Genomic DNA, 25,386 nt, shown 5'->3' with positions numbered 1-25,386 from the left:
ACATCACTGCCCGGTCAGAACAGCTTTATCAGTGCCGTGGCGAGCCCAAGGTCACCCAGCTGGCTGCATGTGGGGGAGCGCAGAATCGAACCTGGCATGCCAGATTAGAAGTCTGCTACCCTAACCACTACACCAAACTGGCTCTCCTAACCACTACACCAAACTGGAGAGGGATACAGGGGGAAATGAGATGCCCTCTGCATGCCCTTGTGGCCCCTTACCTTTTGTTCCCCACGATGGTTAAAAAATGTAACTCATATCAATATATATGGCCTTATTTTAATTTTGCTGACATGGGGATCTTGTAGGGTTTTCAAGTCAAGAGATGTTCAGAAGTGGTTTGCACTTGCCTACCTACATGTCGTGACCGTAGTATTCCTTGGAGGTCTCCCATCCAAATAAACTTTCAAGATCTGATGAAGTCAGGCTAGCCTAGGCTATTCAGGTCAGGGCCTGCATACTTTACCTTTTGCCATAAAAGTGAATGTCTGCTATTTATGCCTAAAAGTTCCACAAATTGTTAAAATGTGTACCCCATCACCAATACTACTGATCTGTCATCTTCCAAGAGTGCAAACTAGTATGCTTTTAGGTACAGATTGTACAGATGGCACCTGCCTAGGCCATGTAATATAGCACTGTCTCTAAATCTTTTCTATAATATATATTTTGCTAATGTGTATATGAATATATTTATGCCTAAAGACAGAATTTAGATTCCCCTGCTTACACTGAAAATACAATGTAGTTAGATCACATCCTATTCAGGAATATCCTGAGAATGTACTGGCAAAAGTTCTATGTTTCAGTTTTGAATTTCCAGATTTGCAAGAAGTTTTTTGGACTTAGCATTTACTCACAAAAAACAGCCCAACATCACTATTAGTAGTACCCACAGAGAGTATCAGTAGCCAACTAAGCATAAATTCCAAAGACAATACAAAGTATCTACATTTAACTGATTACCAGATTACTCCATCAAGGAGTCTTGTGGCATCTCAAAGACTAATCAGTATTTAAAATTTCAGTCAAAAGGAGTGGGAGGTGGCATGGAGGTACCATCAAGTTATAGTGACCTCTAGGAATTATTGGAAATTCCTTGGTAAAGCCATACAATTTCTAGCAATTCCGAGACCAGACTTTTGAATATTTAGGTTCCTTTTCTCCCACCAGCCACAAAAGCAGCAGCAGAAAACAAAAGCTGACATGGTATCTCAGCAGGAAAATGGCAAGGTAACATATAAGGAAGACAACTCTATACTAATTAAATCCTGTTTATTCTTAGAACACACAAACTTGCCTAGTTAGAGGCCCAGCCAAGTGGGATAGTAAGAAAATGAAGCTGAAGAAAACATTTTCACTGCAATCCCATATTTCCACTCAGCCCTAAAATAAAATGCAAATGTAGAACAAAGACAGCAACTAAACACTGAAGTTGCATGCTAGGAATGAAGACTGTCTATCTCATGAACTGAATATATTAAGATTATATATCTTTCTAAAACACTTCACCACTCGAATATGGCTTCTATAACTCTTTGTATGAAGAAGATAAGAGTAATTGATCATAATGGCACCTTTTTGCTTTAAGAATTTGAAACTGAAATGAATCAATTTTGTTACGCTTATCATTATTGGTTTAGAGACATTTTAATGTTTCCAAGTATTAAATCAATGTTAGCATTGAGCACAGCACACCATTCTGATACAGAAATCTATACTACCACTACCATTAATGTATATTTAATACTCATGTGCTAGATAACGTAGGCTCTCAGGTGTGAAAAGGAAAGAAGTTAATAATGTTTTTAGAGAGAACCTCAAGGGTTCTGAGCACACAGAATGCTTACATTCTCAGAAATGGCCAGCATAATATTAGCAGGCTACAAAATGCATCACACTGAAATGTCAGTTCTCTAATTAATTAATTGCTGGTCGAAGGACAAAGGAAGACATTAAAAAACAAGAACAGGTTGCTTGTTTGGAAGCCCAGAACTGTTGCCATGGTACTTGGCAGGAAGTCAGTGCTTAATGTTTCTAGACTGATGCACAATAGTACAGGCTCCAACATTTCACAGGATATAAAGTAAAAAGGAACATGCTTATAGCATGCTCCCACCCCAAGATAATGGCCTGCTTTCACTCCGCCCCGCAATTAACCCAGCATGTGACTCTATTCTGTCCGTTTTAGGCCACATTCTTTTATCATGTACCAGTCTGCCCTTAATTAGTGTAAAGTCCAGAAAAGGTTTGTTCTTTAAGATAGTTATCAACACTTCAAAATGAGCCTCTTGTGAAATGTGAATGGAATCTACTACATGGTGATGAGCAAAAGCAGTAGAATCTGCTTCCCCTTTCCTGTCACGGTGCACAATGAGGCGCAAAGGCCCATTATGCATGGGCCAGAATGCCCACACTTGCGGCAGGGGCGCTTCGGTTAAGATCACCGATAACGTTCGCTGACGCCGCCATCACAGGCACCTCCTGGCCCAGGGCTACAGAAGGCCCACCGTAAGTGACCGCGGGATCTTCCGTAGCTTCCTGGGTAAGCTGGGGCTGTGGCGGGCTGGCGCTGTGTGTAATCGCCAGCGGCAGGCTTGTTGGTATCCCTGTAGGGACACTATGCGCCCCTGTGGGCTCCATGGAGCCCCTGAGCTTGCAGAGGGGGCCTGGGCCCCCCACTCCCTTCCTGGGCTGTCCAAACCTCTGTGCTGGCTTACCTTCTGGCCCTGGCGTTCAGCACGCGCTATGCTAAGACAGCCCAGCATGCCCCACCCCCGTGCATACACGGGAAACGGCGGGGCATCCTGGCCCAACGCAACAGGACGGTGCATAAGAGGCCAAACAGGAGCAAGCCTATCTGAAAGAAGAAACAAACAACAGTCTTGCCAATGTTTTGTCCACCCTCGCACCCTCTCCATTTCCAGATTGCTAAATAAAATGTACTGTCATGTTCAATGTGCACAGTAATATTGGGAGCAGGCAGCAACCCTATCTAAAACACATTCATGTTTTTGCTTTCTGGTGGTAGGGCAAGAATGGGGAGGGAGAGAGGGAGGGCCGTGTGATGAAGCAGACCTCTCTGTTTTAGTATGGCGTCTATATTCTGTATTTTTAATCTTTATTGTGAACACACAGTCATCGAGATCCAATTGCCATGGCCAGCATATCAGAAATTACCCGATCATAAATCAAGACCATTATACAAAGAATCCCCGCCACCCCCCCAAAAAAAAATCTTGGAAAAATGTTGTGGCATGATCCCGTAGCAATGCAGAATTGTATTTTTTTTTAATTAATTTTGGGACTCAGGGAAGCAAGTTTGTGTCCCCAAAGCCACCACTGTGAGAGTATCAGTGGCTTGCATTGACTGATAACCTGAGGAACAGGGGGGGGAACCTGTGAGTTGTTCATGTTTCTGTCTTCTATGCTGCCTCATCAGGAAGGGAAAAGCCATGATAAGATGGTGGGATAACATGGGAGGGTTCCTCCATCAGGAAGTGGCCAAACATGCAGTTTACAATTGGATGTTTGCAAGCAGGAGGTGGTGCACATTGTCTGCCTATGTGCAGAAATGGTCCAGGCCACACCTGCACACTTACAACCATGGAAACAGTCCTTGGCTCAAAAACAAACTTGTTAAGTCTGAGGCAGTTGAGTCTAGGTCTCCCATGGAGGAGCAGAAGGAAAAAAAAATAGCTACCACAAGAGATTCTTCCCCAAACTATGCCCTCTCCAGGAACCACATCAAAATCTCCCTGCATTTGCCAAGACAGTGTTGGGAACCTTGTTTATAACTTAAATGAAGATTACATTGAATTTAAGAGGGCACCCACTCACACAAAAGCCTATGTACCTGTAACTTGTATGAGAATTTAAGATAGCCCCCTATTTTTCTTGATAGCATGCATGGGGAAAAAAAACAGTCTTCCTTCCAGATGTGCCAAATAATATTGTTGTCCTGCATCATTGATTTTATCTGTGGTTATTCTTTCTGCTGATTAGATGTTTCAGACATTGATTTTATAATATCTGTTTTTGTGTTGGGAGCAGAATAACTTTCATAAGACTCCAGAAAAGTACTATAAATGTGTTATTTATAGTATCAATTGACTACATGAAATAATGTATAAATAACAGAATAGTATTTAGTCGAAACATACAAAGAGAGGAAAAATGCTAGTCAAATTTGTTTATAATTTAAGGATCAAACACACTATGAAAATACATGCTGATCAATTTAATGTTTTGTTAAACTTTAGAAAACAAGTATGATTGAATGTATAACTAAATACAGTTTGCAATCTACAAACTATTATACGGAGTGCTACATTAGACAAGTTCAACTAGCTGCTGAGTGCTGAATCGCTATTCAAGAGGATTATCCTCACACAGATAATGTCCTCCCTCCAAAAAAGGCAGATATAATTTTAATCTGATTTAATGGAAGTACATTGTGTCTGTTATTTTTAATATTGGGAGTCAGATTAAAGAAACTATGTAAGCCAATTAGCATTGCAAACTCTTGCTATTGACCTGGTACTGAACAATCTGTTATTATGCATCATCCTATACATCATCTGTTCCCCTTGCTAGCCTATTCCAATAAGAGATGGACAGCTGCAACACTATCCCTGCTCAACCTGAGGACCATCTGACTTTAATTGTAGTACACAGCTTGATGTGGGTCTGGTTATGAGAAGCCAAAGTATCACAGTGTAATAATCTGGAAAAGCAGAAACCTGCCAGGCACAGAGCTGAAACAGAGGCTTGGCCTGTCTGCTTGGCTGATGGGATGTAGGAAATATGATTAATGAGCAAGGTATAATGATATCAGGAACCCGATTAGCACCACAAAAAGGTCACAGATCAAAGCAGTATGCATTTCATGAGGTCCAATCATTGCACAAAAATCTGTAGAGTGAACTGAAAGGGGGGAAATCTGTATGTGATAGCTTACAAAATGGGTACTTAAAACTACCATCATAATGTATTCTGATCTAGGAAGTTGTAAGGCTGTAATAAATGGACAGTTTGGGTTTTCTAACAGCTCAGAGAGCTAATCATATGCTGTTAGAAAGGATTCTTTGTCAAAGTATTAACATGGAAAATGTACAAATCTGTAATTTTGCTAACTATTCACATTTTTCTAATCTTATAAAAAGACTAATGAGACAGCCGACTAATAGATTTACGTGCAATGTAATTGCAAAACCACAACATATTTCATGTAACTCCAAAATAAGCCACTCATTAATCATTTACATATATAGTCATTTGGATTCAATATATGCAAACAAAGAATGTGGGTCCCTTATTATAGTTTCCCTACATCCACACCGGATTACATCATGAATTTCGTTGTTTTCTTCTATGTGCTTTAGGATAAAGGTTAGGGTAAACTCGAAAGCCAAACAATGGCATCTTGTTAAATAACTGAAATTATGAGGAGATTACCATGTCTGAGAAACTATATAATATTCATTGATGCAATAGCAAATTACACGATAAAATAATTTTCCAGTACAAGAATTGCATTTACCAGCCAATGTAATTTTCATTTTTATTTACCATTTATTTATATAGTGAAGAAGTTTGCTCTTCATTCTACTATTATAGAAAATGGCTTTGTCTTTTAAAACTCAAGGGATTATTTTATCCCAACAGTGTCCACTATAGCAGGGGTAGTCAACCTATGGTCCTCCAGATGCTCATGGACTACAATTCCCATGAGCCCCTGCCAGCATTTGCCGGCAGGGGCTCATGGGAATTGTAATCCATGAACACCTGGAGGACCATAGGTTGACTACCCCTGCACTATAGCACCTGTCATAGGTGAAAGAAGGATCCTGGATGTAATTCGTCAGATTCAGAGTAACTGTTACCTTGACAGATCAGAACTTTCTAGTCTGCCCCCCTTTTCCTGCTGCAGCTCACAAATCTCCACATCATGCATTTCCTGGGAAATACAAGATCTTGAGGAACAGCAAGAGGAGAGTCTCCAGCAGGAACAGGGAATCATGAGTGTAGGGTCTAGTCTGGATCCAACCCAATATCTTGCAATAAACACAGATATCAAGATTCAAGGAGGAGACATTTCTGTAGTTTCTCCCAGGTTATTATAGAATTCTAGATAAAAGTCTATTCAAATCCAAACCTCATTGAATTGCAATAAAAATTTCTGCTTGGGGGCTAGAAGGATAGGAATTCCATATATGGAAAGTAGACAGGGAAGCAGAAAGAAGGAAGAAGTGAAGAACTGGATTGTCACCCTACTGTTGTAAACCAGTAACAGTGAAGTCCCCTCTCTTTTAGTTAGTTGTACTGATTATCAGAGCAAGTAGAGTTAGTTGTACTGATTACCAGAGCAAGTGGAGATGCTCAGCTAACTTGTGAAAAAATATTATCTAGTTAGTATCTGTAGGTACCAGCTTTCAGTGAGTCTGTGGAAAAACAGGTCAAATAAGGGATACTGAGTGAGGATGTGGAAATAAAATGCAAAATAAAAAGCCGAGTGAAAAGCCGAAAAAGGTAGAAGGCTGAAGCTTTGAAAGGCCATTTCTTTTTGTGATACAGTTGACATACATATGGGTAATAGTCTTTTGATAAAATGCTACAAACCAGGTAACTAATACAAAAACGTGTGTATTTTTGTGTCTATCACACTACTCCATTACTAATGTCAGTAATTTCAACGGTAACTGTGAATCTGACATGAGAAACTGCCCTAAAATACCTGAATATTGGGTTACCGAATACTGGGTTACTGAAACAACAACTGAGAAAATAGAAATATCAATGGATTTTGTGTTTATATAACATCAACATGAAGATCAACAATAAACATGAAGGTCTATTATTTCAAGGGAAAAACAAGTTTTTAAAATATCATTTAGACATACAAGTCCATGTGTTCATCGAAGATACATCATTAGATCCCAAATGCTGTAATTCCTATCTTTGCACCAAAAAGAGCAATCTCATTCTGAGTAAAGATATTTAATGCAAAACATTTGATGGACTGCTATCTTACCAATCTGTTTATGCGAACAAATTCTTCTGGGGTTTTGGCCCATGGTGGAAGTTCAACATCGGATACCACTGTTCCATCATCCATCACTCCAAGATTGTAATTATTCTCATTGACAAACATCTCAGGGAGATAATAAAAATCAGGAATGAGTTCCTACATGGAAATGAAAAACAGTGACATGTTATAAATTGGCTTATCTCAGCATTCTCATTACGTAATCACTTATGTTAAAAGTGCAATGGAAGAGCAGCTAGGACTTTTTGATGCCAATGCTGCCTTTTCAGTATTCTTTAGATCTAGAAAATACTGGATAATATTTGCTGAGAGGGGAAAAAAGAGCATGAAAGAAGGAATGCAAGAATTTCTTGGAAATACTTTTATGTCTTTTAATGCCTGACCACAGATGTGATTTGCTTTGACTGTAAATCAATACATGAAAATCAAGGCACCTTATTAGATTCATAAAATTATCTAATTAAGACATTTTATTAAGAAAACAAAATTTAGATGGAAGCTGTAAATAATAATGAACTATAATTTTAATATTTGTATAATTCTATTTCATATTTGAAAGATCACCATTCAGTAGTATTCTAAAATCTACTAGATGTGAAAATGTATATGTCAATTTATCCACCAGTAATATGCCATTCAAAACATACTTCATTTCAAATTTCAAACAGTCCATCTGCATCTTAATTCAAGCCTTGGTATGGAAATGGTTTCTTTAGAGTTTTTATGCTCAGTTTCTCTCACTGAAAAGTACAACATAAACTGGTTTTTACTATCTAAACTTTAAGGAGTATCATGAGGACTTCTTGGTCTACATGTGTTAACTGTCATGTTATTGCCTCTCAACAGCTCTGAATTACAGATGAAAAAAATAACATTTAAACGATTCTTTCTACATTAATATAGGATATAATTCTGGAATTTCATTCACTGCTTTTTTGTTCCTAAAATATTCATGGTTTGTATTTAAAAAGAAAAAACAACTATATTCTAATAGAGCATTCTGCATGTTTTGATATAACAAAACCATGGTATAGCAATGCAATAGGTTCTTGAGGGAAAATGCCAGTTTGGTTTAAAGTTCATTTCTTACATGTAAAAAACCCCTTTAATTCAGGAAATGATTTTGTACCAAATGACTGTACAAAAGTGGTTTTCTCTTCCAACAAGTAAAAAATAGCATGCAATTTAATAAGCAGAAAAACGAATTATGTGCCCAACTATATCAGAGGCCCAGTAGATCAGATTCTAAATCCACTCTTGACATGGGTCAATGGAGCAGTGGTCTTCTAGATACCACCCTCAGGGTCAACTATGGCCAGAACAGTCTTCCAAATAGCTGAGTGCAAGAGCAGGTCATCAGATTATAGACAGGGTCAGCCGTGAGTTGCCAGAGCAAAGCAAGAAAAAAATCACACAGGAATTAAGCTATTATCACCTCAGCCTTTGTGAGACACATTGTACAGCACTATATTACACATTTGTAAACAGTCCCATTAATTCCTTAAAAAACAAAATTAGAATGGGACTTTAATACAAAATGTCTGAAAACTATTTGGCAGTAAACAGTTTGGAGACTATTCCCTATATAAATAAGAGTGTGTACCACATTAAAAAAAAGAATTTCTGTGATAGCTTAAATATACAACGGAAAAGACACATTTTTCTCAGTTTAACCTTTGATTAGCAGCCAATATAATTCTGCACACTTTAGTAATAAATTCAGTACACAGCCTATGTTAAGCTTGTTTTGATTTTATCTATGAAATGATATTCATTTTATTATTATTTGTTAACGAATACAGAAAATACACCTGTATCCAGGAAGTTTTTATTTATGCTTGAGTACTATGCTGAATAGCTACAGTAAGTAACTGTTTATTTAAATTACCTCAGTTACTTCAGTATACCTAAGGCAAACACATAGAAAACAAATTTTATTTAAACTGTTGAAAGGGTTTCACAGCTAGCATCCATGTCCCACAGTGCAATCCTAAACAGCCATATACTGAAGTCAATAGAAGGATGTTTAGGATTGTACCACCAGGGAAGTTCCTAGTTTAAATTTCAACTCTGCAAAGAAGGCTACTTTAGGGCCACTATAGATCATAATGCAATGTATGGACACTTAATACACACAAGGCCAATACTTCATCGTTTTATTACTATACTAGAAATAAAGCCCATTTTATCATTGAATAAAATGGGCGCTAGGGGCCAACTCCCAGGGAAGGCTTCCCATGGGTTTGAGATGCAGGGGTGACAGGGTGGAAGACACAAAAACACGCAAAATTCCGCGAAGTCCCCGAAGATGCAAAAGCGTTCTCTCGGCCCCGGGAGCCGCCTCGCCGCAGCAAGGCGGCTCCCGCCCCCCACCCTCCCCAAAGACACAAAAAGCGTTCACTCGGCCCTGGGAGCCAGCTCGCCACGGCGAGGCGGCTGCCAGGGCCGAGAGAAGGCTGGCTCCCCCCCACCCTCCCCGAAGACGCAAAAAGCGTTCTCTTGTCCCCGGTATTTTCAGGAAGGGAGATCTGGTATCATACTAGAGGAAATCAAATTGGAACATATATTCAGCCACAACTGAACCTTGTCGTTCTGCAGTGAACGCCCTCAGATGTGATCAAAGCATCAGACTAATTCACAACTTTGGTATAACCTTTTCTGGAATTCCAAATTTAATTTTTAAATGATGACCCTTTGCATTAGTTTCTTTTGGCCTATACAGCTGAAACAATGCAATTAATAGTTTGATAACAAGACAGAAGAGTCTTCCTGTCTTCTTGTTACTTTATGGTTAGGTAAGTGGCAATGTGTTTTTTTCCATTTTTTGCTGCTCAGTCAAACATATGTTTTTACTCCATAGTTATGTACAAAGTAGAGCATATTTTACCTTCCAAAATACCTTTAAAATATTAGACAGATGTGAACTCTGACACAGTTAACTACAATGTGACTTTTACTATGGATAATTTTCATCTGATGGATCATATAGCAAATAAAGACAGTCATGCTCTCTTATGAAAATTGTATGAGAAGTGACTGAGTTCAGGTGAATTAGATATTTTTAAAAAGCTTTAAAAACTGTTTTATACAAGCATTTCCATACTTATAATAAAACTGCTCTGGCAGTTATAAAAGCAGAATCACAAACAGCAATAGTAAAGAGGGACTGCAACAAAATGGAAGGAAATAACAGTACAGTTCAGTGGATGAGGCTTGGCAAAATTGATTGACAAATTGATTGGTGAAATCTATTGACAAAATCATCATTGGACCCATGTGACCTAGACAGCTACCACCCTGTGTTGCATCTTGCATCTCTGGAGAAAGTAGTTGAGTGAGTGGCCACAGAGCAGTTGCTTGCATACTTAGCAGAAATCTTGGTCCTTGAACCATTCCAGTCATGCTTCAAGCAATGGGGTCATCCTGACAAATGATCTCAGGAGGCAGTTGAACCAAGGTGGGTTGATGCTGCTCACATTATTAGATCTTATGGCAATGTTTCACATGGTAGGCCACAAGCTTCTTGCTAACCACCTCATCAACACAGGGACATGGGGGATAGCTCGTCAGTGGGTTACCTCCTTTCTCCAGGGCAGAGGACAAAGGGTTGCAATAGGGAAGAATCAATCAAACTTCTGCCAACTTCAGTGCAGGGTTCTGCAGGGGGCCATCCTGTCCCCGACATTATTTAACATCTTTATGAACTCTCTTGCCAGACTGATCTGGAGCTATGGCTTGGATGTCACCAATATGCAGATGACACCCAGCTCCATCTCTTGATAGATGGTTGACCAGATATCCCTCTGGAATCACTGTTTGGGTGCTTTGGAGCAGTGGTAGAGTGACTCAAGGATAATCATTTGAAGCTGAGTTCCAAGTTAAATCACATTATGGCATCTCAAGTATCTGACTGGCCAACAGCAGCTGAGATTCTAGCTGTATATTGAAGAGAGATTCAATCTAATTTTATTCTGATTTGGGAAGTCTAACAGATCTTTAACGAAACATCTGCTCTGAGGAGAAACTCTAGTTAGAGAACTGTGTTTTCTACTGACAGCTAATTCCCACAGTGTCAGGAGAACTAGGGCAGATATTGGGAAGTATTAATTCCCAATTTGAGCTAAACTGGAAGGAGAATTCTTCTACAGAGAAAAGGGACTTCGCTTTCTAGTTAGAAAGGGGAAATCAGGACACTGGTATTTTCAGGAAGGGAGATAGTTGTGGTACTAACAAGAGTGCCCACTTTCTAGGAGCCAGCGGAGTTCAGTAGAACTCAAAAAGATAAAGAAAGACATACATATTTTTATGTTTTATATTTTAAACAGCAAAAAATATTCTTCATAGGATCATTGAATATTTGTACTAAGTCATCTATCTTTTGGCCAGAAAAAAGAAGCTTGGAGGAGGGACTAAGACAGGAAAGAAACTGTCAGTAGGTACACACTAAAACACTATTATAAATGTTAAAAATATCCTAATGTGTTTCAAGATCACCCTGTTCTTCAACAACTGTTTTCATTGTAGCATGTAATGATAGTGAACTTCTTTAGAAAATCTTTCTGCTCCTTTCCTGGCTCCATCTAATTTTTTTCTAAAATGTAGAAGGTCAGGTCTCTAAGAGATTTTGATAAGAGCTGAAATATGCTCAAGTGAATTACTAAAATTATCTGCGTGTCATCTGCTACAAATCTGGAACACTCTTCATCTGTCATCTTTAGAATCCCCATGGACCATATTGTTTTTTAAGTCTAACTGAAAAATTAAGAACTAAGTCCAAATCAAACATTTTCTTTTTGGTATAACAAAATCATCTCATAGGATTGTCTTTTGTTTAAGGATATAAAGCAAAGAATATTCGACATTACAGGTAAGCTCAGTCATTATTAACCATTCTGATAGGTCCAAGGCTTACGAATGCAAGTTATGAATAAATAGCAGGTACAACGATTTGGGGTTAAAGAGATTACAGTTTTAAAACACACAGATCATAAAATAAATGATCAATCTGAAGGGCAGTCAATAACCCCAACCTTTTGAAAGGTACAAGTAGGAGGGCCTAGATAACCAGTGAGCAGGCACAATTGTAGGTATTCTGATGTGCTCACTTCAAATCACCAATTTCACTCTCATAAAGAGGGTGATATGAGATAGACTGATCCCAATGAACCCATCCACAACTCTTTCTGGTTGTAGCATTCCTCCACTAGCAAAATCAGCAGTTCCATTATCTGTTCCAGTTCTATGAATATCCTGTCATCTTCAGAGAAATCCCCCCAGGTAGCAGCCTGTACTCTTCTCACTCACCATTTATCTATCTCAGCACTGGTCCTTCATTCAAAGTTCTGATGAAAATGTATACAAATTATTCACTAAATCAGCTGAAATTAAACCAAAAGTACAACATGAATCAGCCAAGTACTATTGAGACATAGACCCCACCTAGTACAAGGAATATTTCAGAGAGGGTAAAAATGTTTCAACTCCACTGAGAATCAAAGGTACATTATTTTTTTACATCCTTTTTTGCCAGCAAAAGTCCAGCATACTCCTTTACCAAATGGTTGGGTTATACCAAAGTGATGCCAACTAAAATAATGAATTAGACATATATAATTTCTCCTTATCACTTCTATGTCATGCTTTTGGATAATTCACTAGTTTTGTACACCATAGTATTTCTTTACTCATTTCTTTATTTTCGCATGCTTTCAATAGGAATGTTATGAAAACAATTTCAATAGATTCAAAATCATTAATTATTGGTCTTAAAAATATTTAAGCATGAAGAATATAGCATGACATTCAAAGTAGTGTTAACAACTTTCACTAAAGTTTACCTTGATATCAGAGGTGTCACGTTGACAATTACGCCATGCCCTTGAAATTGATGAAAAAGTTCTATCCGCATGATCAAATTTTCCACCTTGCAAGTTTAAGAAAAATGTTGTAAAAGGCTCCTAGTAACAGAAAAAAACAACATAAAAGGAAATATTTTGTGAAATGTATTTACTGAGGATTTTCTTTTTAGGATTTTTTTAGGATTCTCTATCTAATCTTTTGGACATTTTCTGAAGTTCTAAAAACAAGATTTATTTCTGCATGAGTTAAAAATATCAATTTTGGCACTAAACGTTCCATCTGATAAAATAACTTATAGATAAGTGAAAAAAATCATATTTCAGAATCTGTTTGTGATATCCTTCATTTTTTATTCATTGAAAGAAAACAATATACAAACCTTTTTAGTATGATTCTAATAAATGGTAAGCATGTGGTTAAGAAGATTACATGGGAACTCATAAATAAATGTCACAGCTCATCTTGAAAAACCAGTCTACCTTCCTCCCAGTTGCTATTATGATGTTAATTTTTATATTATAAACATGACTGAGATGAGAACTAATCAGGGGGTGGTGGTTAAGAAACTTGTTATATACCTATATTAATATTTCAATGGTTTATTGAGTATGGTCATAATCTTAGTGAACAGATCACATGTATTAAACTCATTGAAACTACTGGATTTACACATCCAAAATGTGTAAAAGAATGTAGCCTACAGCCAAAATCCAAAGATCTACTTTAGACATTCTCAAGAACTTAAAGTATTTCACTTCTTTTCTCTCAGCAGCAGGCACTTTCTGCCATGCCAATACTAAAACTTCCTTCAAGAGAATTTAAGTTCAGCAAATGTAAACATAAATCCTCTTAGCTGTACAAAACAGTTACATTTTTCTTTAGATTCTGAATGTTACTCAATGTTCAAAGTACTCAATAGAGCATCATAATATATGTGCAACTTTTCTTTGTTGTTTCTCCTTGTAGCTTATAATTAAGAAAAGAAAAATGCCTGAACAATTGAAAACCTCCTCCTAGTTAAAGGACACTTAAGTGCATATTAGTGGATAATTGCTTGAAATTAGCTAAGTACGATAAATTACTTCAAGGATTTATGTCTGCTTGTACCAATCTAACAAGGTTTAATTAATGATGTGCTGCTAATGCTTTCCCAAAGAAATTAGTTACTATCTGATAAATCATCATTCCAGTTTCTTTTATGAAAACATGTTCTGTTTCATAAATATATCAAATCTCACCAAATGCAACGTTATCTGTAGGTATGCTACCACATAATATGGCCAAGGGGATTATAATAATCTTACTTAATATCATATACCTCCAAGGGTTTGCTTTAACTTGTCAATAATAAAAATTAAATCCAGCCAGAACAATTCAGATTATGTTCCAATTTTTAAAAATGCATTTTAAACAAAATGAAAAGGGTCCTTTTTTTGAAATGCATATTTTAAGTATAATCATTTACTTTTCATCTGCATAATTAAAATTTCTACAGTTTGGAAACAATTTTTTTTTGCAATCAACAACTGCTATTGATTTTAATCTACTCTCCTGAATTTTAAATGCTTAAGTGCCTTTTAGTTTTAATTAATTTGTTGCTTTCCATACAATTTAACAGGAAATACTTTAGATTATACTTACAATTCTTAACAACCAAGTGAGCGTAAAACTTGCTGTTGAGTAATGAGTACCATAGTGAAACTTTGGAACCTGATCATCTTCCCATGTTTCATAACGTTCTGCAAAGAATGCACCTCTTTTGGGATTAAGGGCACCAATAGGCTATGGGAGGGGGGGAAATAAGAAGTTCAACTCACTGTGTGATTGACAATACTTACAATAGAATAAACCAACCAGTATTCAAATACATTTTACAATATTTGTTGCAAATACCAGACAGCATTCCACTCGGAACAGGTTGTCAATTCCAGGTTGTTAAATCCTTGAAGATTTGGGGGTGGAGTTTGGGGAGGGAGGAACCTCAACAAATGATATTTCCACAGAGTCCAACTTCCAAAGTAACCATTTTCTCCAAGGAACTGATCTCTGTATCCTGTAGGTCAGGGGTGGTCAAACTGCGGCCCTCCAGATGTCCATGGACTACAATTCCCATGAGGGAATTTGCTGGCAGGGGCTCATGGGAATTGTAGTCCATGGACATCTGGAGGGCCGCAGTTTGACTACCCCTGCTGTAGATCATCTGTAATTCCAGAAGATCCCCAACCCCCTCCAAGAAGTTACACACCATGTAGCCTCATCTTTCTTTGTTCCCCACCTGGAAGATGGCAAGTCTACATTCAAATACAACGATGTATGCAACCAGTGAAGATACTCATTTTGAGCCCATGAATATATACAACAGCCTAAACATTTGGGTTTAATACTCATGTTCAGAAGGAATATTTACCCAAAGTTCTTCTTTCCCTGCTTCTGATAGTGGAGCAGTGCTCCCTTGGTGAGATCCCATGATGCTACAGAATGTGTATTAATACTGAAGTCATGTGGATAGGTATGAATTAGCAGCTAGCATTTTTTTTAAAGCAAATCCATCATAAAGAATCTTTGGTACACAGAGGACTGATTTTAAAATTTCTTCTGTCAGTTTGTATATTGTAGCAGATACTGTTTTACTCAAATGAAAATGTAGGAATTCTCCCCCAGATATACCATAATGGAGGGTGTCTTACATTAACATACAAGTTATAGTTAGTCTAGCAGTCATTGTGTGTGTGAATATATTACATTTTCAGGACAGTCATTTTATATTCAAGGCTGACTTTCTTTCAAGTAAAGATGGGCATACTTTTACAAAGATATCCTGATTTTTTTAAAGAAAACTTTATGGTGTGCATAATCTCTTCATAATACCAGAGAAGGAAAATTGGGACGCTGGCAAAAACCTGCAGATTTCCCTTATGTTCACAAGAATTCACAGAAAAATTTTTTTTAATTCAAGGACTATTTGGGAGGAGTCCAAGAATCCACTATAAAATCAATCCTAAAAAAATTAAAAATAATCATCCTGAGGGATTTTTTTTCTGATCCTTTTTTAAAAAATGAAGAAGAGCCAATGGGAAGGTTATCTATTTGATGTTAAGTGCCAAGATCATATGACTATTAAGAAGCATTCCAAGGACCAAAGTTCAGAGATTCAAAGGGATTCATGGTGGGATATATTTTTCACCTAGAATTTGTTTCTCCATAGACAGCACAACTTTCAAATAACCAGGAGCATTTATGGAAAGTTTGGTTTCCTTTGGTGACATAAGTTGATAATAGCAAATCATGAACTGCTAGTCAAACAAAAAACTGTTTACTTTGTCTTTATCGATGGAACTGTACATTGTTTTTCCATTTTAGCACTGATGTCTGAAGTGTGCAGTCTTAAAACAGAGTGGCACCCTTCTAAGCCCATAGACTTCCATGAACTTAGAAGGGTGCAAGTGTGTTTAGCACTAGGCTGTTAGTGTTCTAATTTGTACTATAACCATTTGTATAAGTAATTCCAATATAAGAAAGGATTTATCTGAGTTAGCAAACATATTCTAGGGAAGAATGAAGTGTACTATCCTTTTAACTGTCATTTCTTGTTACAGAACTGCTTTCGAATCTCTTTCATCTCTTCCTTTGTGGCAGTATTCGGCCATGCCTACTTTTATTTTGAAAAGGGAGACATCAAGATCACGGTAAATAAATTACATTCAGTATCAATACAATGCTGTATTTGTATAGCACTGAAGCTTTCCAAAGATTTGCTTTTAACTGCTTCTGTTTTTACTATTGCTCAAAGAAGACACCATAGATCAATAGTTATAGAATTATATTCCCTGAATATGAAGCTAAAACCAATTAGGATTGATTTAATTCTCTTTTAGAAAAAAAGAAAAAGAAATAAAAGGAACAATGTGGAGATCCATACAGCCAGAAAGCACAGTATTGATTTTAACCCTTTTCTTTCTTCTCTGGTCTTTTTTTTTTGGGGGGGGGGTTACACTTGGCTTCTGAAACCTGGCAACACTGCAACTATCAAGTCATACCACATTTATTTGCAAGCAATTTTTTTTAAGTCACCAAATGGGGAAAAAGAGGGCTTGAAAATAAAGAACTATGGAGCTGTGCACTGACAATGATACACTATCAGCTTACTCAGAGAAGTTACAGTGGGAATACACACATTGAATTATACATTACACGAAAGCACTGATTTATTGTGGTAATAACATCCGCCTCATTAAAAGATTCTGCTTTGCTGCAGTCGGAAGGCTACATATTGTTTACTGCTATAAATTAATGGCAGTACACAGAAGACCATGGAACCCCTGTAACAATAGATCTGTAATGACAATGCTGTATATCACAGCTTCCTCAGCAGCTTCATAATAAAATGGAGACAATGTACAGGGCTAATACATCCTATCATACTACCAATGCCATATTTTCCTGGCAACTCCTATTTAGTACTTGCAAACATTAAACTGATTATTAGCCATTCAGGGGGGAAATACTTTTAAATCCTCTTCTAAATTTCAATCTTAAAATATAAAACTGGCAAATTTTGGTTTTTTTTTTTTAACTATCACATTTGAAAGAATAACCTCCGTTCTACTTAATTGGCTGGAAAATGGCATTATTTTCATATGTGTGCCAAAGCTAAAAAATTACCCATTGTGAAGCATCAGCCCTAAATGTGTTTATGGAAAATGAGTGCCAAGAGCTGATCACTGGCTTACACAGGAGAATGGCATTCACAGGAAAATAAGCAGTGTAAAGTATTCCTTTGAATTACAGTAATACAATCCATCTTTCTTACTGCAGCAATGGATGTTGCAGTAAGAACAATGCAATGATATGTTTGGATTCCACAGATGAAGCTCAAGTCCAAGAAGAAACACTACATGTTACTATTATAATTTGTAGGCGTTAGCAAAATAAACCCTGGGAAGCTGTCTCTGTGATTTATTCAAAATCTTTAAACTACAAACCACACCGGTGCTAAAGCAGCGCCTCCCAACAGAGCCCACACGATGGCAATGAAGTTGTGGTTTTGCTAATATAACTATAACAAAACTGCCAGGGATGAACGGGCACAGAGGTTTTTAAAGGTATGTAAATATATATTCTCATCTAGATTTGACATCCTGCCCTGCATCTTCAAACCAAGCTGGTACTCCAGTGCAGTTTTGCATGAGAGCAGGATCATCCTTGGCGATGCACCATAAATGATATTACATACAACATAACTGAGGGAGTATGCTATACCCCTTCCTCTCCCATGCTCATGGCCAACACCTTAAGCCAGTGGTCCCCAACCACCGGGCCATGGCCCGGTGCTGGGCCGCGAAGGCTCCGGCACCGGGCTGCGGCTCCCTCTCCCCGCCTCCCCGCAGTGAGAAACTTCCCAGGCCGCAAAGCTTGCAGCCCGGCAAGCTTCTTTTTGCGGGAGGGGGGGCAGACGGAAGTGCAGCTGCTGGCGCAAATGCACATGCGTGGACCTGACAAGCATGTGTGCATGCGCGAAATTGTAGCGCATGTGCATTTGCGGCTGCACATGGTACAAATGGGCATGTGCGGACCTGACATGCATGCGCATTTGTGGACCTAAAAACCTAAAAAAGGTTGCGGACCACTGGCTTAAGCAGTGAGCAAGGGACACGGAATCCAATTCCATATGGGAAATTCCTGGAGATCTGGGCTCTGAGCCTGGAGAGGGTGATATTTGGGGAGGGGGAAAGAGTCAAGCAGGAAAATGATGTCAAGATACCAAAGTTGCCATTTCTTCCTGGAAAACTGATCTCTCTGTAGCCTGGTGTACTGAGAAGACTGAAAAAGGTAACCTGCAGATGAAAACTTCCCACTATGCAAATACTAGTGTGCAAATACTAGTCAGTGCAAATACTAGTATGTGCATAAGTGCAAAGCTCACAATAACTTCATTGTTTATCTCAGTTTGCAACAAAAATACAAACTGTTGCTGGTAGGGGCTGGCCAGAGCCCACAGCCCAGGTCGGATGCACCTGCACCACTCCACTCCAACTTCAGCTTGTACACCCCTACCAATATCTCTACTATCCAGTTAGTCTGTCTGTTGTTGGTAAGGGATGTTTCTACTATTAGTAAGGGCTGATCAGAGCCCACAGCCCATGAGGATGACACTTATGCAACTCCACCCCAACCTCAGCCTCTACAATCGTGTCTACTATCCAGTTGGTTGATCTGTCTCTTTGAGCCCCAAAATACAAACTGTTGCTGGTAAGGGAGGATAGACTCAGTCACTGTACCATTTTGAGGCCCCACCTCCAAACCCCAAGGAGTTTTTCCAACCCAGGAATAGCCAGCCTCTAGGTGGGGCCTGGAGATATCTTGGAATTACAGCTCATCTCCAGACTATAAAGATCAGCTCTCCATGCAGAAATGACTGCTTTGGAGGGTGGACAGGGTTGTTGAGAAAAGGAACAATTGAGGCTCCCCACACAGGTTGTTGTGGAGATGAAATATTTGAGGCCTAATTCACAGAATTGTTTTACAGATGAAACCAGAGGCAAAAGAATGCCCACAACAGCATCCAGTTTCATCTGCACAACAACCTTGCACGATAGGCCTCAAATGTTCATAAAGTTGTGGAGAAGAGACACAAATGACTTGGCTGTGTCTTCCTTCCAGCAGTGAGGCCAGCTACAGCAGTATTTTAAATGAGAAGGGGCTTTTCTTTGGCTTCCCTATGACTGTTTATGAACTGGGAACTTCAGTGCCCCAGCTCCTGTGCAGGAGCACAAACTGGGGGCGGATGAGGTGCACCAGGCCAAGTGCTCCCCCATGTGGGTGCAGGAAGAGGTGGGGCAACCTGCTATGACTAAAACTCCAGCCTGCAGCCAGGCATGAAATCTCCAGTGCATAAAGGGTCTATCTGCCAACCGTTAGGCAGAAGGAGAAAGCTTTTCCCCCTCAAAAGGAAAGCACACACATGCCCACAGACTCCCCTGAATTGCTCTTGGAAACATGTCCATCGCCTCAGTCAGGGGCTGTTAGAGGCTTCCTTCTTTTGACTAGACCTCCCCAAACCTGGGAGCCAAAGGCCACATATATATAATTTAAAAGGAAAACTTGAAAAACAACCACTGAGGAAAACTCAATTGAAAACGATTCAATCTGGAGGCCGTTCTGGTTGTGCTTATATACACATACATATATAAAAAAGAAGAGATAAGAAATGTTTATTTGTATTCATTGTGAAATTGTTTAATATAGCCCGGGATAGGTTCTGTTTTCTGTTGCAGAGGCTTCCTTCACAGCAGGCCTGAAGGGAAGGTGGGGTGCAGAATCCTGAGCAAGAGCAGCAGGTGACCTTCAGTGGAGAATATTCCACCAATAGGAGGCTTTGGAACCTTCAGCATTTTGTCAGGATGTACAGTCACAGTTTTATGTATATAGATTTGTCATGGTTAAATTCTAAGAATCACTCTTAACTATGGCTTTGGAAGGAGTTGCAAACAGATTCATAGGTTACACTAACATTGGTTAAAGCATATGATGAGTTAAGAGGACAGAAGGAATTCACACCAATTAGGACATTTCTCCCAACAAGCCAAAGCAGCCATATGGGATGGGCAGCCTGATTTAGAAGAGTATAATGGCACTGCTGCTCTGACCTGGATAGCCCAATTTTCTCAGGTCTGGGGAGCTAAGCAGGGTTGTCCTTGGCTGGTATTTGGATAGGAGACTTCCAAGGAATGCCAGAATTGTGATACAGCGGCAGGCAATGGCAAGCTGCCTCCAAATGTCTCTTGACTTGAAAACCTGTAAGGGGTTGCCATAAGTCATAAGAATCCAGAGCATTATTCTTCCTTCCTACACACTGACTTGATCTACTTCTGAAAGCTATGTTATTATAAGTAAAAAATACCTTTAACTAACATGTACAGGTGTGCCCTCCACTCTTAGAGATATGAACAGGCGCTAACTGGTTATTTACATTAGTGGGAAAATTCCCTTGGGAAGATTTCCAGGCATTTTAAAGTACAACAATGCCCAACAGAAATATGTATTTGTGACTACTGGATATGTTAGCAATTAATTTATTATTTTTAACCACAAGTTGTTTGTATTTTTAAATTAACTTTCATCATACTGTCTCAGTGATGCAAATCATATTTTACAGTCACAGAAACAACAGTTGATTTTGAATATAAACTAGGAAATTATTCTGTGTATTCTTGAGAATTAAGTCTAATTTTAAGTACTGCTACAGAGCAACATAATATCTATCTAAGAATACAAAAAATATTTTGCACCAATGTTTTCATATTATCTTGGTGGCAAAGACACACAGATAAAAAAGCCTGGGGTTGGATCATTTAAGAATCACATGCCTTATTCATGGGTCCTGCAACTAGTTTGCAGCTGCTGCTTTATCTAACTGACAAGTATAACCAACGGATTCTGATAAGCATTTTTATCAAACCCATGGGCATTGTGCTGTATACACTGAAGACATGGTGTAATGCTATTACTGTTATCACTTTATACTCATGATTTGATTTAATAGCTTAGAAATACACTCAAGTTGCAGAGTTTTAGATTTGCATTTTAAAACTCTTTTTGAAACTGTTGTTAGAATATATTTTAAATACGCACTAGCCAACATGGTATAGCTGTATATTACTACATGAAAAAAACATATTGATTACACTGAAAATATAGTAATGAAATTTAAAAAATACATATTCCAGTAGCAGGCTTAATTTTAGTGCAATTCACATTCTGTTTACCTTTTTTATGGAGGAAAACTGGACTGGGGATAGTTCTTACATACCAAGCTCATACATAAAGCCATTGTGTCACCTGTTTCCCAGCATAAAGCTAGCCCCCCCCCACACACACACACATACACACAGAACTCAGGAAGTGTCACTTCCATTTGGAAAACCACAAGCTTCTCCACAAGTCTCTACATCGCTTGGGAGTTAAGAAGTTTCTGAAGCTCTAAACCTCATGTAGGGAGTGGGTGAAGCAAGACAGAAAAATCAAGATAGATGTCTAATGTGCTCCCTAGCTGACCATTATTGATACAGTTCAGAAATCATTATTTTTGTCTACAAAGAACTGGAATACAAACCATTACCCCCCCCCCCCTTCCTGTAAACCTTCTCCTTCAAGCACCACTATTGCTTTATTCAGATTTTTCAACTCCTATTTCTCAAGGCTATATTCTATGGTTCCAATGGCCCCAATTTTAGTTGAACCAAACAGAGAGAAACAGACCTATTCACTGGCAATATAATAAATATATTCATAAAAGAAAGAAAAGTGTCCTTTTTTTGTAGTTTTCCTTGTTTCTTTATTCTGTAGGACTTCTGTCAAAACGGAATCCAGGTAATATCCGTTTTTAGTGAGATTCTTTCATCAGTGACAAGTCCTTATATATATTAATAGTATAATACTGGCTACAGGCTCACATAGGTATGGGGATACTGGTTTGTATTGACACGTTCAATTTTAGTTCAACAATCGTTTTCATGACCCTTGTAATGCTTTGTTCCCTTTCCCCTTAACTCTCCATATAGATAGATCATCATATATGGGCTATTTTCTCTACCGTAGTAATTGCCAGATTGGTAGTACAAGTTGTGCTTTAGTAATGGATCCCATGCTTGAGAACTTTTAACAATCTCTGTAACAGCCAAGATCCCTCATGAGAAAAGTGTTGTAAGTTGGACATACATACAGAGTTGCTACATGCATTATTTTGTTTTCTATGGTGATTAAATGAGAATTGTAGCGGACTTAATGTATTCAGGAAAGTATTAGGTTAGAAAAATAATAAAACCCCAATTTGGCATTGGGAAGACACATTCTCCAATGTGTATAAATAAGCAAAGTAAGCATATATGAATTGCTCAGCATATTTTATTCTGCTCCTGATATTCATAAATGACAAGAAGACTAAGGCAGCATTTCCTTACACCGGGCTTTCTCAACAGGGTTTTGTGAAACCCTGGGGTTTCTTGATGATCCTAGAAACGTTTCCAAAATAGGTGGGAGATAATAATATTAAATATATATTTTTAAAATTGTTAAACATTGACTAGGTGATATGACCATATATAGTCATGTTGACTCCTCCAATGGCCAATGATGGATCTGCAGAGGTGGGAAGGAGAAAGGCCTCGGGTGGGCATGTACCCAGCTATGCTTCCTAACCATATTCTGCACAACAGCACCACTTCTGGGATTTCTCAAAACCTGAAGAATGTGTCAGGGGTTTCTAAGGTAAAAACATTGAGAAAGGCTGCCTAACGGCCTGATGAGTTAATCATCTCATATCTGGCATCTGGGTTCTCCTCAGATATTGCCAAAATGATTTCAAAGTGATTTACAGTATCTATAAATTGCAAAATAAATCAAATTAATGACTTATTGATATATATTTATGCAGTTTTTTAAAAAACTGGGGGAGGGGAGATTGTCTACATTAACTATGCAACACTTAAAACTAGACTCAAATGAGTAGCCATGTTGGTCTGAAGTAGCACAATAAAATCAGAGTCCAGTAGCACCTTTAAGACCAACAAAGATTTATTCAAGGCGTGAGCTTTCGAGTGCAAGCACTCTTCATCAGGCTATGATCTTCTTGTAAGAAGATCATAGTCTGACAAACAGTGCTTGCAATTGAAAGCTCACGCCTTGAATAACACTTAAAACTATACTCTAGATAAGACATAAGGCACTGGAGGTTTGATGCCGGGCTGCAGGCTGGAGTTTTAGTCGTGGCAGGTTGCCCCGCCTCTTCCTGCACCCACATGGGGGAGCATTTGGCCCTGTGCACCTCATCTACCTCCAATTTGTGTTCCTGCATATGAGCTGGGGCAGTGAAGTTTCCAGTGCCTAAACGGTCAAGCTGTTAAACTGCCATTGTTGGGGGTCAAAGGCAAGTTTATGGGAAACATAGTAAGCCTGATCCTGTGATCCACCAATAAAAGGCATTGATGTCATAGATCTTTCCCACATCCCCCCCCCCACAGTATTCCTTTCTGGACCACTGTTGTGGAACTCACATGAATTAATATCCATGTGGGTCTGGAAGCTGAAGTTGGAAGTAGGAAGGATGAGAAATTGCTCGTGTCTTCCTGTTCCTTCATCATAGTCTGAGCAGATCTCAGGATCCAAGGAATAAAATTGCTTGGGTCAAAAAGGATATAAGAAGCACTTTGTTCTAGGTTGTTAGAATCTACACATTTTGTATGGACTGCTACTCTCTTCTTGCTGTAGCCTACCCCACCCTAAAATCCCCTTCTGAGAACTGGACAATTTTCCAGAATAGCATGGTATGCTGCATCAATGACTGCTATGGTAAACAAGAGGTGGTCAAAAATCACAAACATACTCCAAGCAGCACAAATTGAATTGCCTTTCACTTAAGCAAGTGCATCTTTGGAGCTAAGCTGAGGCGTCTGTTGAGAGCCATAACTGCGTATTTAATATTTCACTAGTGTGCTTTGTTCCAAAACTTTAGGATGCTTAGGGCTGATCCTGCGTTGAGCAGGGGGTTGGACTAGATGGCCTGTATGGCCCCTTCCAACTCTATGATTCTATGAAAACGACATTGGCAGAATCACATCACAGTATTTAAGAATGTTATCCAAATGAGGGAAATATTTATTTGATATCCTCAGCCTCTTTTTCTGCTTTAACTGACTTAATACCATTTTGTGGACTTCTGAAATTCAGAAAGAGAAGGAACTCCTAATGGTATTAGCATTCTTCCCATCTATAATCTCAAATCAGACTTCAACCAGATTCTTCAAGCTAAAGTAATGGTCAAGGACTCCAAAGAATAAGATGCACAGCATGGGTGTGCATTTAACTATAGCCAAGCTGGAAAAAGACTTGGAAAATATTTTATGGGTATTTTTGGTTACTCTTTCAGCCAGATATAGAGGAGTGAAAAAGTCGAGATTACCTAGGAAAGCAGTCTCTTTAAACACTGTTTCGGGTGAAGTGCACCTTTAAATGCCTTCAGTTCCATTGTAGTCTAGCTTTCCCATAGGATATTATATAGAATTGATCCAGGGAATTCAGGAGTCTGACGACCGTCTGTTTTTTGAGGTAGAAGTGGGGCTGGTGCTTCTCCTCAAAAAACCATCCATGTTTCAAAAAGATTAGACTAGGAAGTGGAATTCTATGGGCTCCCAAAAAAGGTGCCCTATCTTTCATTGTTCTCAAAGGGGGAAAACAGCAAAAAAGCAAGGACTGGTGTCTACTGCAGTTTCTGCATTAGAAACTTGGAGAAGGCACCGGGTTTTTCTAGATTTGCACAAATTCTCCTACTACAGAAACTCTTTGGCTTTACATCAGTCCTTGCTGTTTTGGTGGTACCTTGGCCCTATTCCATGAATCAGGCATTCTCCATGTTTTATTAATGAGAAAAAAAGAAAGTAGCTAAGGGGAGGGCCCACCAAGTGTTTCTTGAACAGTTCAGGAAG

The 25,386-nt window shown here is 38.6% G+C and overlaps 1 protein-coding gene across 5 annotated transcripts in view; it reads right to left on the bottom strand.

Annotated features, from left to right (window-relative positions):
• LRBA (LPS responsive beige-like anchor protein) overlaps positions 1 to 25,386 on the bottom strand; it is a 414,817-nt gene that overhangs the window by 83,593 nt on the left and 305,838 nt on the right. For all 5 annotated transcript variants that reach the window (XM_077300118.1, XM_077300120.1, XM_077300119.1 and 2 more), the window contains 3 exons: positions 14,549 to 14,689; positions 12,886 to 13,005; positions 7,034 to 7,186 (listed from right to left, as the gene is read on the bottom strand). In XM_077300118.1, the coding sequence (XP_077156233.1) occupies positions 7,034 to 7,186; positions 12,886 to 13,005; positions 14,549 to 14,689 (414 nt within the window). The remainder of the gene's footprint in view (positions 1 to 7,033; positions 7,187 to 12,885; positions 13,006 to 14,548; positions 14,690 to 25,386) is intronic.

The sequence above is a fragment of the Paroedura picta genome, chromosome 10, assembly GCF_049243985.1.
Source record: "Paroedura picta isolate Pp20150507F chromosome 10, Ppicta_v3.0, whole genome shotgun sequence".
Lineage (NCBI taxonomy): Eukaryota > Metazoa > Chordata > Lepidosauria > Squamata > Gekkonidae > Paroedura > Paroedura picta.
This window is presented reverse-complemented; position numbering and strand designations above follow the sequence as displayed.